Source organism: Patagioenas fasciata, chromosome 3, assembly GCF_037038585.1.
Source record: "Patagioenas fasciata isolate bPatFas1 chromosome 3, bPatFas1.hap1, whole genome shotgun sequence".
Taxonomy (NCBI): Eukaryota; Metazoa; Chordata; class Aves; order Columbiformes; family Columbidae; genus Patagioenas; species Patagioenas fasciata.
The window spans coordinates 77,862,687-77,883,214 of NC_092522.1; the positions used below are offsets into that span (position 1 = coordinate 77,862,687).

Consider the following 20,528-nt stretch of genomic DNA (forward strand, 5'->3'; position numbering starts at 1 on the left):
CCAAGTTCCCCTTGAATAAAAGCAGAAGTTCTTGTGTAGTTGGAGCTGGGAGGCAGGCGATACGTGGACGCTTGTCCACTAGCTCTTGCCTCCAGCTGCTCCCAGTAAACCAGCAGCGCCGGGCTCCTGAGGAGACCCCACAGGGGCTGTGCCGCACACCTCCTCATGTTTTAACAGCTTAACACAACGTGCAGGAATTGAGCGGGTACCTGCTGGACCACCTAAGGAGCTGTGTTTTGTTTTGCACCACAGTGTATCTTACCCATTTCCTGTATGTACAGTTTGCATTCACAAATGCATTTACTAAGAACAAGTAGCAATATGACGCTGTTCAAAATGTGGTGTGTAAGAAAGAGCACATTATTACACACGATGCTTAGAGCTGAGCATATACAAACACACACATAACCCCACACATCACATACATTTGCACATTGTTATTTAGTTAAACTCCAATAACGGGCCAAACTAATCTGTCCCTCTCTTGGAACTTACAGTACAAATATCTGTCACTCAGATATCCATGCTTCTACAGTGTGAGTTGTTCTGACCACTTTACACAACTTTTCTACTCATAGTCTATACCAGATTTACTAACAGTCTCAAGGTCTCCCTATAAAATCCAAAATTTTTTATTTCAAGCTCAAAAGTCCAAGATATTTCAAGAAAAAGGCTGAATATTATTCAGACAAAAAATTTTCCTTGAACATCAAAAGTCATGCAACTATTTAAATTTGAGTAAAAGGCAGCAGTTAATACATACCCCTATGAATAAGACATGTTGAATGAAGACAACTTCTGTTGTTTTGTATGCGTTTTTATAGAAGAGGCTCTTTTATTTTTGACTGATTTGAATTTGTGTAATTCAATATTTGCAAAATGCAAAAATCACAGACTATATAGCTTAGAACCATGGAACCACTCTCAATACAGAATTTTCTTATTAAATTCTAGGACTGTGCTAAGTGACAGGTATTTCTATTGAAACATCTTTCATTTAAGTTCCAAATTTTGCATTCAGAGACATCTGTATAACTTCCACTGAAATCAGAGTTGACACAGACATCTGAAAAAAGTTTGATTTTAAAAACAGAATATATATATATATATATATCTCCAAATATCTCTAAAATTTATAATTTAAATAAGTTTAATCAAAGGTAGCACTTTAACAACCTGTATTTAACTAGCTCAAATTTTCTTGTACTGATTACCACTGGTAATTTATCTCACCTAGTGTATATTGTGAGATCATCTTCTGAAGGACCATCTGAAAGATTGACTCCATACACATCTTTTGTTGATTGCACTACATTCTGCAACATAAGAAGAAAGATTAAGACTGAAGATCCAGTAACAACATCCAAAGAAAAGCTTGCTTTCAAACAATGAATTCTTTCTACACCTGAAAGTGATTTTAAAAGTGTAGGCAAGTTTCTTACATACATAGTGGTCTTAGTTTGTGAATGTGTTGTGTGTGTTTGTTTTTTAAATAAAAATAATTTATTAAAAATGTTCCTCAAGACATTTGTTTCACAGCTAAAGGAAAGGATTCTCGAAAGATAACATCAGATAGAACAACATATTAGGAGAATAAATTATATTTATAGGACACGTAATGATGCGGGTATTAAACTCTCTTCTGTGTTTAAATTTAATATAGAATAAATCATATTCATTCAGAACATGCTCCCACATTTACTTTCACATTTTCTGCTGTCAATTCTGAAATAATTACAAACTTCAGGTTGAACAAAACTATTTTTATTTTATATGTTACACAATCATGTCATTCAACTATAACAAGCAGACAATGCACATGCAGTTCTTCACTATGTCTAATGATTCGGTGTTAAACTGAGGGGGTTTACTGACAAGACACAGGTGACTGCAAATAAGTCAACTATAAAAATAGTTTTCTTTTAGTTCAACAAGATCCAAAGGCAAAGAACTTTGGAAAGAATGTCCTGACCAGCAGTACAAAAGCATTTTAACTTCTGTGAGATGTGAATAGAAAGGAACCAGCTGTTCACGTCCCCCTCCCTGTAACGTTACAATTTTTCTCTACACGTGCTGAACGTAAAATGTACCAAAATTCAAATCCCTCACCAAACATCCAGTCATTCTGGAATAACCATATTTACTCAAGAATGCACCTAAAAATATAAGTTTGCAAATATCAATATAGTTTACCAACTCAAGAAAACAGATGCTTATTTAATCAACTAGACAGATTATCACCTTTTTCAGTCATAGTTGCTTTGTTTCTTGCTACATTATTCACTTCAGCCATCAAGTTTTGAAACCCTCCATTACATGCCTTCTTTTTAAACTTTAACTACATGTGTCAAGACAAGTAATTGCCATTGCCAGAAAAATAATTCCAAAACATTTCTTGAGAAGACTATATTTGATGCTCTGCTTAGCCTAGTAATGGGAAAACACCACAAGCTAAATGAAGATCAGCTGATGAGCATGTTAAACCCTAATGTCTAACACAGTCTTTACAGAATCACAGAATCACAGAATGTTAGGGGTTGGAAGGGACCTCGAAAGATCATCTAGTCCAATCCCCCTGCTGGAGCAGGAACACCTAGATGAGGTCACACAGGAATGTGTCCAGGCGGGTTTTGAATATCTCCAGAGAAGGAGACTCCACAACCCCCCTGGGTAGCCTGTTCCAGTGCTCTGTCACCCTCACATAAATCAGGTCAAAATTTAGCCAGATTGAACATTAACCTGCAGTGACATCCACCTGCAGTTACATTCCAACCTGGAATAGGCTGCCCAGGGGGGTTGTGGAGTCTCCTTCTCTGGAGACATTCAAAACCCACCTGGATGCCTTCCTGTGTAACATCATCTGGGTGTTGCTGCTCCAGCAGAGGGATTGGACTAGATGATCTTTCAAGGTCCCTTCCAATCACTAACATTCTGTGATTCTGTGAAGTAGCATAATTTGAAAGGAACATATTTGTAATTGAAAGAGGTGGTGCTCAGGACCTCAGATCAACAGTAGATGTCTTTCAGGAGAGTTTGCTCCAGATTAGCTCCCATGGATTAAATGATTAAGTATGTAGACAGACCAGAGACATTCCTGGAGAAGCACCTCCCAGTTTAGTTTCATCCAAAAGGAATCCCATTTGCATGCTCCAAGACCACCTCATGATGTGAGCCAGAGCACTGTGAGGAACAACGATCAGAAGTGCACCACTGCTCTGAACTAACATACTAACATGGATAGATTTTATGCTTTATATTATGGACCACACCTCACCTGAGTACTTCTCAAATGCCACAGGCTTCCAACAGTAATTTTCATTTTTTTAAATGTTATTTTCTGTTGTGTTTCACCACTACACGACAAGAATAAGAGCGAGGTAACCAGTTGTGCTAATACCTACACGAAGAAAATACACTGGAGACCTCTTTCACTTAATTTCTCAATGCTTTACTTCCGACCGTTCTATAACAGTTACTGTTTTGTTTTGTTTTTAACGTGAATTTTAAGTCCATGATTAGCCTCTTTGCCTTTTGCCTGCCACAGTATTTTCTTACCTCTGTGATTTTCGTATTATCTCCTGTATCAGTCACTTTTACTGGAGTTGAACGTTGAGAAACAGGACCTTCATCTTCTTTGTCTGTCCCAGAATCATCTTCAGAACTACTTGACACTGCTTCCTCACTTGGGGGTGGAGGAGCACTAGCAGCTGTTTTGCGCTGCAGCACAGTTTCTTCTCTATTACTTTTGTTCCTGTTATGAAAGACAGTGTCTATTTATGAAAGAAGCAAGATAATAACAACAAGTATTTAAAATCCCTAATTTTGGTTACAGTCTTACTGGGGGAAATGAGTTCTATCCTTTGGAGCAACTTGTTGCTCATCTTTAGAATCCCTCAACTGATTTACTTTTCTTAAATCTCTTCTTATTCCAGAGCATTTCAAGAGAGCTCAAAGGATTATGTCAGCTTTTCTTTAACACTTCTCTGACTCTTCGTTTAAATCCTTCCCCCAGACTGAATGAATAAAAATGAACAGGAATTCATTGAGACATCATCATGTCACTTTTTCCCCCTTCCTTTTCCATACTTCTTCCCTCCATTTAGTTCTTTAATCAACAACATTTCTTTATGCAGCACATATTTCTTACTCTAGAAATTCTAGTCAATATAAAGAGATGTCTTATTTGTAAGAATTCTTTGAGATACAGAATCTATATTTTAGTAGGCTAACACTGAGTTTAACTGTACAAGCTCTGAAGGGTATATGTTACTTTATCCATCAGAAATTGTACCACCCTTAGGTACTCTACATCCTTTCCTACTGGCCACAGAAGTGCAGTTTCCTTTCAGACACTGTCATCCTCTTTCAGATATTCTGAGGGGAAGAGGGCAGGTAATGAATATATTCATAGATAATATATTCATACCTGGAAGGCAGGTAATGAATATATTCATAGACAAATCAGTTCTGGGAACAGGCAACCAACATCTTGCTGAGGTGACTGTCCATACATACATTGACACTGCGTGACCTACCCTGAAGGAAAGCCCTAAAGGAAGCCAGCAGCATGCTGAGAGGCTTTGACAATGGCATGTGGTTTGGTGAAAATGCTGGTTTGAGTCCTCATTGGTAAAGGCATGGAGGCCACCAGAGTCAATTGAGCTCTAGTGGAGCACACCATGACTGTAACATGGTTCTGCCTTTTGCAAACCCATACGTCAATTTATCCCCGTGGTGAATTAGCTAAACTTTATATACTTTAGGTACACACAGAAACAAGTAGGAAAGTCCTTTCAAAGCTTTGTGATCTGAGAGCATACCCCATCCCTAAGGACATTAATATACCAGAAGAAGTCTAACAACTGGAACAAATGCCCCAGGGGAAAAACTAACAGAGATAAGTTTAATTTCTGACTCAGCAGAAACTGGCATCTCCTTAGACTAAAATTCACAGAAAGCCATAAAGGCATACTGCATTCTTTCTATAAAAAAATGCAGTTTTCTTCCCTGCTTTTCTAAATGGGGTGAAGGTCACAAGAAAGCAGTTCTTGCTGAAAGCTGAAGAACAGAGCAAGTAGCCAAACACTGGTAAGGGTGATATCCCCAGATATTCTTCAAAAGAAGGCCAAGATGTAATTGTCCTAGGGGACCAAAACACTCACAGATTAAAACAGATCACCAAACCCTCTAGAAATGTCATAGTAGATCAAAAGATGATGACAAACATGCAAGGCAAAGATACCATCTCTACCAAGTGCTAAATATGGGAAAGGTGGAAGATTGAAGGCACTTCTAACCAACTACACAGCCAATGCATGGGATGCCTTATCAGCAATGCCCTGGGAGTCCTGGAATGTGACTTTGATCCAGCTGAATCTCTATCTCGTAATAATCCCTAAAAGTCACAGTGAAGAGCTTGCAGCAAAGTGCCTAAGAAATATGTATAATGGTCAAGTCTTCAATGGAGTATCTGGACAGAAATTAGTCCAAAATTTGACATTATACTAAAGCAGAAGAATAAAGCTTATCCTCAAATTACCCACAGACTCACAATTCTTAGCAGAGGTAAACTGTATAACTGTCAAACAGTCTTCCTGCTTATTCCCAGGGAACATCAGTAGCATGAAATCAGGTTCTACTAGTGATAGGCATAGTCAACTCTCAACATTCATTGACAGCAAGTCCCTTATGGTCAAGTAACAACAGACATTATTTATGAAATAGTCAAATTTTGTAGCTTTTAACAGAGCGGAAAGTTTTCAGAAGAACTTATAATATTGTGACAACACATGTTTAGTCATTACTGACAAAAGGTTTCTGTAATATGAGGTACCAAAGAGAGAATGAAGTGGTTCAGGAAGACTTCCCCTAGCCTTGCTGTGATACAGCAGATCAAACACAACAATGGACTAAGTAAAGTATCAAAACAAGCCAGGATGCAAAAGCAGCTAAATGAAACATTCATTTGTCCCAATAACTGTTGCTGCATTGCTTTATATAATTTGATCTAAAAATACTTTAAATGAGGTGTTTTATAAAAAACTGAGCTGAAATTGGCATTTAGTTGCTGTTTCTTGGTATGTTCTCTTTATTCAAAATTTATTCAATCTTTGCTAAAATTTCATTATCTTGTCATACTAATGACAACTGTATTCCGTATTGGAGGTGACAAGAATGCATATATTTTGTTGGGTTTTTAATAATCTCTTTAATAACCTTTATTCTACATAAAATTTTCTCATGAGTTTCACTCAGAGGAGTAGAAGAAAGCAGAAAAGATTAAACAAATCTGAATAAAGAATTCCCAGTGTCAAATAAAAATCTCAAATTAGATATGATTTTCAAAGTGTACAATTCTACAGCAATGATTTTTTTCATTTCCCCTGTAATAAAGAATACGCTACACAAACACACAGAGTTGACATATTTGCATTACAATTCCACTATTATTAAACCAGAACAAGTTTTCATATTTCAGACTTACCCCAACACCGATTTTCCAGTTTCATCAGGTTTACGAACAGTAAATGGACTTGGATCAATCCCCACATTCTTAGGCATAAAATCTCTGGCAAAATAGAAAGGAAAAACTGTTAATGAGCTAAGTTCAACACTTAAAATTTTAAGATTTTCTGGAAGAAACATCTCTACCTTTGAATTTAAAAAAAAAAAAATCAATATAGAAAGAAATATCAAGTTCTAACTTCAACATTACAAGGCATGTAAATTTGACCCCCTAGGTATTTAAAAAGCTTTTAATTACATTATTTAGTCCCATAAACAGTTGCAAACACTACCATTTGCCAAGAAGGCACAAGCCTGCTCCATTCCTGTGCTAAGAAGCCCTGTAACTCAGCCACATTGTTTTCAAAATGCTGCCAACACTCAAATTGGGTCAAAAAGCAACATAACACATAATCTGCCTGAAGTCTTTAGCCAAAGTGTGATTAAGATTATGCTTAGAATATCCAGCTGATTATTGCCAAATAAATAAATCAATCAGTCTGGTGAGCTGCAAAAATCTGATGAACTGAAGAAAATGATTGTAAAATGAAAGCAGAGCAATTAGAAAACAATTGCTTTGAAGGTACTCCCTGTGATCTAATGAGTCCACAGAGAAAACCCCATTTCTCTGTCTTAAAGTGCCCACACGTTTGGCACCCCATAATGGAAAATAATTGGAAGTTTAAGCACTATCTTAACAGATTATTTTTTTTTTTACAGTAGCATTTCCATTTCAGTATTGTGATGCAGTTTCAGGAAGTTTGCTAAATTTGAAGCTTAAAACAAAAAACACCCCACAAAACCTGAGTTACACAAATTTAAACAAATAAATCCAGTGTACATTTAATCCACATCAAATCAACTTCCAGTTAAAGATTCATAGTTCCAAAACACCCCAATATACCGTGTAGAATTGGTCATTGCCAAGCAGAAGGTCTCATCAAAACTGCTCAACTCATATGGCCGAAAAAACTCATTGTGGATATCAATTTCCTCTTCATACTTGTGGAATTTCTTCACTGTCAACTTGCGTCTGTTTTCAGCACATGTCACTGGAGAAAAGAGAAAAAATAATCTTTTTACTAACAGCTACTGACTCCGCAAAAATCTAAATGAACAGAAGCCTGCTTTCCTTTTTCAGGTTTGGGATCTAAAGCAGTCTAAAAGTATTTGTGATTAAAACTTATTTTTCAAGATACTCTGTAAGGTAATGAGCAAATATGGCTCCTACCTTCATCAAAAGGAAGAGGTAAATGCTTTAGCACACCTGTGGTCCACCAGTAAGTATAGCTGTACAGGAAAAACAGACACACAATTGATAGAGAAGATTCAATCTCGTATCTAGTCTAAACATTTGCACATCACAGTTACCCAGCCATACAGTGTCAGTTTAGTAATATTTTTTTAATAATTCAAGCGTGGAAGAAAGTAAAGAACTTTCCTTGGATGGAGGACCTCAACAGGGCCCTACCCCCCTACTTTGCTCTCAGACTATGAAACTCAAACACATGAGCTCAACACAGGTGTGGAGGAAAGAAGTGGTTTTGTCCATTAAACAAAATACATTTCAGGTGCCTACCTCTACAGCATTGAGAACTATGGTGTAGTACATACAGAAAGTATTCTCTGTTTCTCTTGTTCTGGTCTTGAACAAAAAAAAACCCAAACAAACACCACCAGAAAAACATGCATCACCCTCCACCCCACTTGTTCAGATCTTAAAATTTAGGAAAAAAGTATGAAGAAATGGAGGTCAATGATAAAATCAGAAAATTGTAAAAGCAGCTGACTTCTACACATAGAAATACATCTTGATGTGACAGCTGTGCAAAGTTTGAGAACTGTATGTCAACACAGCTAACAAAAAACCAGGGCCTGCTGGAAGCTTATTCAGGACTTTTGAAAAGCAAAGGAAGTCAAGCAACATTCATTACATAAAGCATGATAAAACATTCTCATTCACGTTCACATATTTTTATTTTCTCTTCTCAAACATACTTTAATCTCTTCTCTGAATTATTCTGATAGTTCCTTCTGTTTCATTACTTGGGATGAAAACACATTTAACTTCACTGATTTTTATTTCCACTAAGTGCATATTCATAGTACTATAAAGGCTGTGATCAGAACAATAATGCGGTTATCTCCTACTCGTGTCAATGCAGCCATCTGGAGCAGAAGCAATGGGTGCATCCCATGCCCAGAGACAGGCTCGTTAGTGGGACTTAGCACATGGTGCGGAACAGGCAGGACGAGACATGTCAATGTTATCAGGGAGGGAAGACGCCCAAAGGTTTGCTTTGTGAACCGATACACGTGCCTGGAAAGAAGGCAGGCAGCATTTGGCTTGGTCTATCTCCCCCATGCAGTAAATAATAGAGTAAACCTGCCACTGAACTCTTTTAAGTCGCGCTTCTCTTTAAGAAATATAAACATTGTTCTCCAGTAAGCAGAACCTTAAATTACTCCCCATGACAATGACCTGCAGATGTCCTAGGGAGAAAGGAATGAGTGATGCCTGACAGTCCCATCTCTTCCTGAAGTCCTGTATCAGGCCATGCTAGCCAGCTGTTTTCTCCAGGGCCTTCAGAAAGTATGCAAACCTACCCAGTTTTGCTGCTTGCATAAATAATAAGTCTCTTTTTCCATATGAGCAGAAAGTCTCTTTTTCCATATTGACTGTCCTTTCATGTGAATCACAAATCATGTACAAGTCATACATGAAACTCATCACGAAATCTCCTCTTTCTCATGGAGACGCAAATAGAATATAGGAAAAGCACAGATAGTCAGAAGAAGTTTCAAAGGCAGGAAATAACATCTTCCTTCTCTTGCTATGTTCTTGATTTTTTAATGAGTTTTCATTATTTCCTTTGCTGCTGTGCCCAAGAATCCAACATAAGCACTGCACAGACAGGTAGGAAGAAATTATAAAAAGAACTTGTCCAATAAGTTTGGCAGAAGCAAAAAATTACTTGGAAGAGCTTTTTTTACCTCACCATTTACTACATGGAGGTGTCATTTTGTTCACATAAGAAAATATCTTGGTTTTATGTTCTAAGTGCTCAGATGAAATTCTGGCCAGAATGAAAGACAAAACTAATTAACGAGTAAATGAAGAATGCCAACATTTTTTCTAAATGTTCCAGCTCATTTGAGAGCTGTATCTGTGACAGAGACAGTTGTTCAAAAGGGTAACAGATGAGACTATGACATTCACATATTTGAGATATATCAGCTGAATTAGTTTTTTACATACAATAATGTTCAGAATGAGTAGGCAATAAAATTAATGTTGCATGTTTCATGTGTGCCTGAAACAGCACTTGGTTGTATGGCTGATGCGAGCTACTATCAAGAGAAGCCTCAGGAGACAATATGAAAGGATTGAAATTTAGAAACAGTCATATCACATGCCAGCTTCCACAACTGGTTAATTGAATAAGCAGCCAACAGGGACTAATACACTGTTTAAACACTTGCCATTTTCCCCAGACAAAAATCTAAATGCAGATATTCAGATCTACGATTTGTGACACAGAGCTTTAAGACTCACTGAATGAACAAAGATACAAACAGGGAAATTCCTAAAAGAGATCATTTAGTTAACAAGTCTAGTACTGTACTTATTATTAAAATGGAAAAATATTTTTTTTCTTTACATGCAGTATTTACAATGCTTAACAAAATCATTCTACATCATGAAGCACTCTGAAATCACTTCAAAATTTTTAAGCTTTAGCTCTATTATTTCTGTATATTACTGTGCAACTACAAAGGAACGCAGGTGAAGAGAAACAGTCTTCAAAACAGGCTACAAATGGCTGAAAGACGGTAGAAGATCATGGGCTTCTTGGTATGCACAGCTGCAGACTAAGTGATTACACACACGCACACACACAAGTTATCCTCATAACCTAATCTCAAATACAACACTGATTTAATAAATCCGACCATCAAAATACACCTGTATATTGCTTAATGACACAGTGGTAACTGTACCTCAGCAAAATAGTGAAGTATTTCATACCACAGCCTAGAATTTCCTATGACATGGAACTTCTTTTTTCAGTAGAATAGGAAAACATACTAAAGCAAATCCTTTAAAACAGCAACATCCAGCATTTTCGGTAATCTCTTCAAGGTTTGTTCTTTTAAGTTTTTGTAAAAACTTAAAAAACAGTAAGCAAGTTTTTGACAAGCTGACTGAATTATTTGATTAACAGCATGCATTTTTAAAATTTATTAGAGCAATACAAACCAAAAAGAAACAGAACAGCAAAATACCTTCGCCTGGTCTGTGACAGACTGAGGGTGTTCTTGTGATGCAAATAAAAATCAGTGGGAAGTTCCCAGAGATGAGGTTTTCCTTCTGTAGGCTTGAATACTCCCAGAAAGAGATTGATAGAATCTTGCCTGTCTGCATCTGTTAGACAAGAGGGACACTTAACGCCAGGAACATCGCAGAGCCCAAGCCCCTTCAGACATTTGCTTGTTGGTTATGTTTGCTCCTCACAGAGTGTGTATATCCTACAACTTCCACAGGGACCTCTAGGCTTCAGCCACCACAACAAACCTTAATTTAGACCTGACTTTCTGCCACGCTGCAGTGCATGTTGGGCTGGTACCAGTGCTGGCTCCTTCGTTGACTTCTCTCGCAGAAGCCAAGGCAGAAGCTCTGCTCATAGGCTTTGCAGAAGATCGATCTCATGCTGCAGCTCAGTCTCCCACCTCTGTGTACGTGTGTATGCATGAAACACGTGCATGTATTTATGCATGTGTCAGGGAATCTGATATATGATAAGTTTACTGCAGTCTAAATAACAGAAGAATTAATGAAATTAAACAGTATCTACACAATACACAAGTTTCCCACATCACTCAGAAACGATGAATTCTTCCAGTTTCTTTAGCCAAAACATATCCAGTAAAATGATTAAGCTTCATAAACACCTTTTAATAATTTGCACTTTCTTTCCTGTTGGCTTAAGTCATCGATTTCACTTATGTTCTAAGCAACACCAAACTAAATACAGCAAGTGCTAAAGTCTGTAGATGAAGTGTGGCAAGAAACGTTCACTTTACGTCTTTAAAATCTCTCTTGCTAGCTAGTTGCAGTTACAGATGAGTTACAACACATGAAGAAAAGCTGGAGTCAGGTGAGGGCTTGGGGTTGGTGAGCAGTGATAAAGAGAACTTTGCAAGCAGATTTGTAGGGGCAGAGGAAGGCTCACACGCAAAGGATCTTCAGATATGGGGGAACACATGGAGAACTGAGCTCTGTTTGTGCTCTGAGGAATTAGCATGTGGAAAGCTCTCATCTCCACTTTTGTTTGCACTTCAGTGATCACCAGACAAGGAATAGTTCAGACTAGTTCAACAGACAGTGTTACTTCATTCATGAGTTCTCTCCACATTTCAAGAAGAGTATTATGAGAATTGAGTGTCTCTTTAACAACAAACTGCATCAAAAAGACTCAGTAAAAAAACAGGCACAATCCACAAAGTGGTGGTACAGCAGCAAGGACAAAGTTCCTGGCCACCACCAAAGTTTAAGTCAATACCTCTTTCCCCCTAGGATTTGAATGCTTCTTCCTCTGTGCAACATATAATATCATTTACAGGGAATGAAGACATACAAGCAGCTGACAAATGAAGTGCTACGTAAAAATGCAGCGACAACAGGATTATAGAAAAGTGCAGTATTTTACAGAAGTGTGCATATGTGGAGGTCAATATGTAGAAGTGGGATTTTCAGTATAAAAAACCCACATGGCATAACAGGGCAAAGCACCAGGAAAACGGAAAGAAAGGGGAAACCTCCTGATGTTGCTGGGCTCCCCTCCCCTACTTAGAGGATGTTTCATCTGGAATATGGCATTTTTCTTCCTTCTATCCCCACTCATACTCCCTCCAAATGCTTTCACTGTCCCTTCAGAGCACTATTCCAAAACAACATTTTTCTTACCTTCTTTCTACTTCAACTTATAAACACTAACCATTCTACACAGTGCTACACAAAGCATATGTATGTCTTTATGGTTTGCAAGTCATATTGTTTCTGCAAAGTAGTGTCTCAGTTTAACCAAGACATAAGGAGAGAAAGAGGAGAACAACAAGATTTCAAAAGAAAGAAAAAGCCACAAGCAGCAACATGTATTGTTTCTTAGTTACTGGTTTAAAGAAAGTGGTGCACAAAACCCAAGAAAGCTCTCTTCTTTAAGCATAGAAACTGGAGGAGTGCTATAGACAAAATTAATTAACATGAGCAAACAGGTTAAAATCTGTGTTAATTTCTGAAAGCTAGTGGCAGAGACGAGTCTTTCTTTGTTCATTTACCATTGTTTCACCTGCCAGGAACCGAAGTTATAGTGAAATTGTTCATTAAATAATTGTAAAACAATTGGAGTAAAAAAATTCAGCTAACAAACTATGTCACTACTTGCATGACGGATGCTAAAATGAAATAAAACTAAATGAAATTTGTTCTGTGAAAAACAGCTTGAACCTAAACTCATACCAACTAAATTAACGAATGTACTGTCTGAAATGGCCTATGGCAGCTGCCTATGGCAGCATTCTTACCTTTCTTCCACAGCAAAGAAATGACTGTTAAATGTTACACTGCAAAAGGACTCAAAATCTTTTGCATTTATCGCCTCATTTGTGGAGCTGTGTTTTAATCTTAACAGAAATTCTGGACATTTGTTCGAAAACGTCTTTCTACTGTCCTACGTCTCAACTTGTAATTTAAAATTAGGTAAAAAAACCATAACACTAAATAGTCTTTGTGCATAAGTCTTCAGGCAGGCACAAACATATTTTATACATATATGTGACTGGGGAAGCAAAGCAGATACTTGAAAGGTGACAATCCTCCCCCCTGCCTTGAGGATCGATCAATTTTATATCTTAATTTTGAAAAAAAAAAATAATGAAAGCTTTTGTCTTTCTTTGAAACAGTGGTCAGAGAAAACAGGATATTGAGCTTTTGAGATCGATTTTCTTATCTAGACAGAAAAAACCTCTCTTTTCAAAAATAAATAAATAAGAATGTGTCAATGCAGTTTGGAGCACGGACAAAACAGCAAACAGGTTTTCTCCCTTCATTGTGAGCACTGAATGTTATAATTACGTACAAGCAAGCAGAAAGACTGCACTGATTTTTCAAAAGATACTGCAATGTACGTGTATACTAGCACATTTTTAAGATCATCTGAGAAAACAGGAACTGAAGGGGCCGTTTAACTGAATTAGCCTAAAACAATCTACTGTTCTCAATCTGAGTTTGCAACTGCACTACATGACAAATTACTAAATCATGAGTGATGCAACACAATGGGGACTATAACGTCCCATGTCTAAAAGGTTACAGTAATTAAGTTTACTTTCATACAACACTAAAAGGTAGCTTACTATGTCCAGTCCTGTTTGTGGATAAATGGATTATTACAGATTCCAGAAGCTTATTATGCATGTCGCAACTCTAGCACTGAAGTCTGCAACGTCACATTACTTCCTAAAAGGCATAAAAGCTAAAAGAATATTATTTGGAATATTATTTGGAATATTATTTCCTAATTTCTCTGACACTCACAAATGAAAGAAAAATGTTAGAATTTAGTTAATCAGAATGCCTGCCATAAAGGGCATTGAAGGAACCCCTAGTGCTTAGCTGAATGATGTTCTTTTCTCTGGTACAACACATTTGTTTATAACCAGGGTACTTCAAAAACTTGACTTCCCAAACTACACTGCACCCTCTACTTTTTTTATCAAATACTACTATTAAAAACATGCATGAAAAAAATAATATTTTTTGCCTAAACCTGCAAGATTTTTTTCAAGTTACCATAAAATCAATTGTCCCATATTTTTAGGAGGAAACCTTGGTTTTCTTCTAAGCTTCAGTCACTAAGTCAACCCTGAGAACATTTTTTCAATTCTTCCCTCTTCAATATCTATAGAAAAACTAAGCCACATATCATGAAGTAGGGTGAAATAGTATTCAAATTTATCTTTCTTACAAGTCTATTGGATCAGTATCTCCAGGCAAGTCACTTAACCAATACATGTCTTTCTTTTTCTCATCTGTACAACTTACTTAGTAAGTGATTATCCTAAGGGCTTTGAGGTCAACAGATAAAATAATTTTCTTAAAAGTGTAAATTATTTTCAGAATCATGTATTTTTTATGACGGACAAACACAATAAGTGTGGCTAAGTGATTTACTTAGGAGGCACTGTTAGCAGGCCATTTGTAACCTTGTTCTGAATCTGATACACAGCACGACTCAAGCAAATCACTAAAATTTTTCTTGTCTGTTTACTTACTGGTACATAAAATTCATGAGCATTCAAAAAGTTTCTCAGATCAGAAACATAAGGAGGTGCTGGCTCAAGAATTGGCTAGCCCTCAGATTTTTATTTATATTTTACAGGGTATGTGATGAAGAGTAACAATAATAAGTGCAGTATAGCAAATCAGAATCCTGTTCTAAAAACGCATCCTTTATCTCTGCTTTCTGCTAAAGTTCAACAAGATGTCTCTCGATGTGTCACATTGGCAGGCTTGCAGATGCCACCTGAAGAGGTGGTGCTGCACAGTGAACCTTTACATTTCACTGAAATGAGTAATTTAAAATTTCATACTAAAAATGCAGTCAATAAAACATTGACTGCTATGTTTCAACAATGTCATCTTCAAACACAAGGTGCATAAAGCACCAAAAATATTTGGCTCAAATGGGATCAAATACCAAAACCCTAAATAAATTGGGGGAATCACAGAATCACAAAATGTTAGGGATTGGAAGTGACCTCAAAAGATCATCTAGTCCAATCCCCCTGCCGGAGCAGGAACATCTAGATGAGGTTACACAGGAAGGTGTCCAGGTGGGTTTTGAATGTCTCTAGAGAAGGAGACTCCACAACCCCCCTGGGCAGCAACTTTTATGAGAGTTTCACTTTGCCCATTGATTTCAGTAAACACTAACTTCTGTTTGTGTACTCAGCTACAAGTTTGCCCAGGTGACAAGATGGACAAGCTCTTTTATTACTGAAACACACGCAGATCTTGACTACCATCGCAAGCAGACCACATCTCCAAATGTGGATCTAGAACTTTGCTCAAGCTTTCACCTAACCATTTAAGTGGCATAAAAGTGAACACCTTCAGAGAGTTGTTTCATCTGGAACTTATCAGCATAGGTGATGCTGCAAGTGTGCTTTCTTTTGTTCATAAGAATTGATGAAGCCATAACTTACTGCCACTGCCAAGATGAACAGGCCACCTCACTGAAATAAAGACGCAAGCTCTCCATTTCTCATTTAATTTGGGCAAATATGATACATGAATTACATGAATTATATTCAGAAACAGCACTTTAAATGTTCTCACATTTTGTTACATACACAGAATTGTTACTAACAAGAACAATAGCTTCAGCTAAAGAAACTAGAGATTACTGAAGTATTTCTAGGCAGTGTCCAACTCACTGTTTTAAAATTCACACAATTTCTAAATTTCTAATTGCAGCTTACTAGGCAAAAAAAAATGCAACTTCCTTTCCTGGCTATGCAGCTTTTGTGAAAACAAGTAATAGAGCACTGACACAATATTCAGAACATGGTAGCACTCAATGTTTGTAATTCTGACATGTCTTAGACTGTCCTTTGATCATTCTTTTAGATCTTTCTCCTAAAAACACTAAGCATTCTTTTCAGTTATTTTGCATAAGGTATGGCTCAGCATTTTTCAATGAGATTTTTTCTTAGCAGTGTTGTCAGGAAAAAAAAATATCAGTGACCGATACAAGCTAGTAAAGGAGTAAGCTTAGATTTTACAACTTTCATTGTGCACCTTACTTTTAAAGTTTAATTTTATCTTTTCTACCACAGATTCAACAGTCAGTAGCTTGTATTCGGGAAAGACAACTACATACGTCAGAGTTTGCTTTTTGTTTGAAGTCCCCAGGAATATCACACAGAACACTCCACTGGAAGCCTTCTATTATACTTGTGTTGAGATCTAGATCTGCCGGTTCCCTTATATTTGTTGAAGTCATTTAGTCCATCATTTTAACTCTATATTAAAGTCTATAACAGCTACCTGCTTCTCTATTGATGTACACATGTTACTGCCAGTTTCAGTGCTACATGTGTACATTTTGTAAATATTTCTTACATCAGTTCACTAATTTTTATAAAATAAGACTGCTTGCTACAACATGCATTTTCATAGGATGTGATATGAAGGCTTCATCAAATCAGAATACTCATTTGACATTCATCAGATTTTACTGAATTATTTGGAAATTATAGTAGAAAGAATCTCTGTCATACGATCATAGTACTGATTATTGAAACATCACAAGGAACATGCTTTTCAAATAATGGCTTAAAAGAAAGCACTTAAACTAAATTTACCTGAGAAAGCGTTACTATAGTATCTTGAGAGAGTTTGCATAATATCTTTGGAATGCTGAGTCCATGGAGCTATCTTTCTATATGTTTTTACTCTGTGCACAAGCTGAGAACCTCCATATTGCAGAGAAAGGGTGTCCCCGTGATCCTCATACAATTCTTCAAATAATCTGAAGGAAAAGCAAAATGCGACATCTATCAAATTGCCGAAGAGAGGTTTTAAGAGAAAAAAATAAAAAGTATTACTATAAGAAAGTATTTCCATTTAACAAGCAATATATTTTCTTCTCCTAAAAACGTCTGCCAGTTTACAAACACAGCATTTCATTAAAATATTCTACTAACTTGCAAACACTGAAATTTAAAGCTACGTCTCTGTTCTTTAGTCAGACAAATATGCAGAAATTTTATTCCAATATAATAATTACTAAGAAGGATTAAACTAAGATTTTCACTAACTTATATCAGAACGCATTCACACTACAGACCATGTGCTTCTGTAGATCCAGGGAGTAGATCAATATGTCCTACTAGCCTGCAGGGAGAATACACACCATATAACTTCACAAACTAAGGTATTTTAAATACAATAAATGGGACAGAACATGCCAATATCTCAAGGCTATGTTTTCTGTCAAATCCACAGGGAATGAAGTTAACACAGCCTTCAAAAAATCTCCCTAGTTATGATAATAAACTCCATGTATGAAAATCTTCTCTTTGCTTCTTTGGGGTTGGTTGTTTGTTTTTAAACAAGGGGAAAGACAGCAATACTGGTCAGCTAAAAGCTAAAAAGCTGGTAGAAGACAATGACTGGCAGGTAAAAGGATGATACCTCTCAGAAATTTCCCAGTCAACCATGGCGGATTGATGAACAGAGTTGCAATGACCCTACATGATAAAGGTTCACAGAAAGCAGACAACTTTAAATTCATTAAGGACGTTGATCCACTTGATTTGGAAAGGACTTGTAGAATTATATTACCCTTCCACAGCCCCAGAATATTAAGCCTACAGTCAAACACAGACTAGTCATCTGTAGAAAGAAAAGTTAACTACATGTGACAAAATAAGGTGCTAATGTACACTTTATCTAGGAAACTTCCTCCATAGGAAAACAATTACACTGAAGGAATCACTAAGAAATACAGCTTGCAGAAACAGTCCTGTGCAAAGTCATTAAGATTAATCTTGCTAGATGCAAAATTGGACTGTTCCAAGATGCATGGTTTCCTTATTCTTCAGGACAGTCAACCAAAATAAAACACTGACTTCAGAAATGTAGTTCAATAAAAATTTTGGATTGCAGCCAGTGAGACCATATAAGAAAAATCAGAATTATAAGGACAGTCAAAGAATGTAATTTTAAAAAGTTAGGTTTTCAGACACGTTAGCTAAATTAAGGAAGACAGACTGCTACAGATTACCCCCTTTGGCCAGGTAGAAGGGTGTACGTTAAGGGGCAGAGCACGCAGGGAGCAGATACTCAATGTGAGACAATGCAGGGAACAAGGATGGAAGAGGTTCAAGTGAAAGACTGCACAATGGAGAGATAATACAGCACATGCCTGTCTCTAGAACTTGTAGCATTATAGAGCAGGATTATTTTGAATACAGTAATTCAGAAATAAGTCTTAACAGATGACAAAATCAGTTTCAGACAGGCATACATCTAGTGCAATGCAGAAGAAAAAGTAATCTTTTATACCAGGCTAATAGACACATTTCAGAGAAATGAGAAATGAGGTGTTGGGAAAGCCAGACAAAAAGCAACCACTATAATCTTAAGAGATGATGGTAAGAGATGGAAATGTGTGTGGTTGGGGCACAGAGAGGAAACAAGAGAGAGAAGATAGATAGGGAACTTGGGACATGAGTAAAGGGGAGGGGAGATGGGTTACTTTGTCTTTTCTGAAACACGAGTTACATCTTCATGTTCTAAAACTAAGAAGTCACTAGGTCAAACCCAGCAATGAAGCCATAAGTTTCACAGTCACAACAACACCTATAAGGAATAAAACCACATCACCTCAAGGACTCTTACATTAATTTCTGAAGCATATTCACAAGTTAAGTAGCTTAGTTTCCTCTGACCCCCAGAGCATTTCAATTTAAATGCTGAGTTTTCTTAAATGGTTTGAGGATGCTTGAAAAAGTATTGCTGATACATGATCTGAGAGAACAACTTTGTTGAAAACTTTTCTTCAATAAATCAAAAAAGCACAGATTTTTTCCAAAGGAAAAGTAGGAAAGATCAAGGTAAGATGTACTTCAATACAAATATCAATTTGGCATTCTCCATAAAAGAATGTACTTACCTCAGTTTTCATTTTTTGTTCGCATTTTGAGTCAAGCAAGTGAAGTAAGTGTGAAAGACTGGTGTGGGGTTTTTTGTTACATTTATTTAAAAGGGAAACTCTTTGGTTTAAGCTTAGGCATATAAAGAGAATGAAGTGAAGCAGTTATCTTCTAAGAAGCCTGATTAGCATACTCTTCCAGAAGAGCAAATTTTCAGCACGTCTGGCTTTTCTCAAGAAAATTTCAAGTACAGATGATTTTTTGGACTTGCATAAATAAACATTATTAAATCATTCCAAAAGAAAGAATTGCGCTCTTTTTCTATATAGACACACTTTTCCTAAATCTTGATACTTCATTAAAAAATAAAACCACGATACAACTTACTAATTTATCTTACCTAACAGCATCCGTATCAAATTGTAAATTGGGTTTATCAATCAATCCCAATGAATAGAGCTGGTATGCCAAAGCACATTTTCCCACCATAAACTGGGCTGTGTTAGTGCGATCCAAACAGTCCACACAATTGGTTCGGAGAACTCCGGTCTGGTAAAGTAAACCAAATAAGAGACTTTTCTTAAGTAACAAATTACTACACTCATGATTATTACTCTTTTCCCCACTATCTCAAGATTTATCAAATCTCAAATACTGAATTTTTTGTCAGTTCACAAAAATTTGCGCAAAGACATTTTTAAAAAATATTAAAAAAGCAGCTCTAGCAAGCTATTATATATTAGACTGCTATAAGGCCTACTTTCAAAATATTCTTGCTTCTATCATCACACAAAGTGTATTTCTTCTTCAACTTCCAAACAGCTCTAAAGATTTATCTTAAAAAGAAAGGCTGTGTTATTTCACTGAAGAAGGTACTTATTTTGGTACTTATTTTCAAGCATGCTGTAACTACTGCAAAAAATAAAGCACACTTTCAGCCTGCTGTGGTTCTACAGTGATGGTGCTTCTATATAAGCTTTCCATATCTGGAGAAACACACATGAACATTTTGTTGAAGGTCGCAGTCAGGCACATATTCTTTTATGCTTCGCGCACCACCATTCTTCAATTCCATAATGCACATAGAAATTTATTTTATAATATGAACAGCTGCAAGAAACATTTTAATATAACAGCATGGGTGACTCTTCTGCTCAAATATATACGGCAACATACAAGTCAGCCAGCTAAACTTTTATTATCTTAATAAAGAATCACTTTTTGGGTGTGACTCTCAAGATACCTATTGCAAGATAAGATGAATGATAATCCAAAAGCTTATGTAGTATGCCTGTGGTGAC

The 20,528-nt window shown here is 36.7% G+C and overlaps 1 protein-coding gene across 2 annotated transcripts in view; it reads right to left on the reverse strand.

Annotated features, from left to right (window-relative positions):
- The window catches only part of FIG4 (FIG4 phosphoinositide 5-phosphatase), a 67,683-nt gene that overhangs the window by 18,585 nt on the left and 28,570 nt on the right, over positions 1-20,528 (reverse strand). For both annotated transcript variants that reach the window (XM_071806645.1, XM_065835606.2), the window contains 8 exons: positions 19,628-19,776; positions 16,933-17,099; positions 10,792-10,930; positions 7,736-7,794; positions 7,409-7,556; positions 6,485-6,568; positions 3,556-3,751; positions 1,234-1,316 (listed from right to left, as the gene is read on the reverse strand). In XM_071806645.1, coding sequence (XP_071662746.1) covers positions 1,234-1,316; positions 3,556-3,751; positions 6,485-6,568; positions 7,409-7,556; positions 7,736-7,794; positions 10,792-10,930; positions 16,933-17,099; positions 19,628-19,776 — 1,025 coding nt within the window. The remainder of the gene's footprint in view (positions 1-1,233; positions 1,317-3,555; positions 3,752-6,484; positions 6,569-7,408; positions 7,557-7,735; positions 7,795-10,791; positions 10,931-16,932; positions 17,100-19,627; positions 19,777-20,528) is intronic.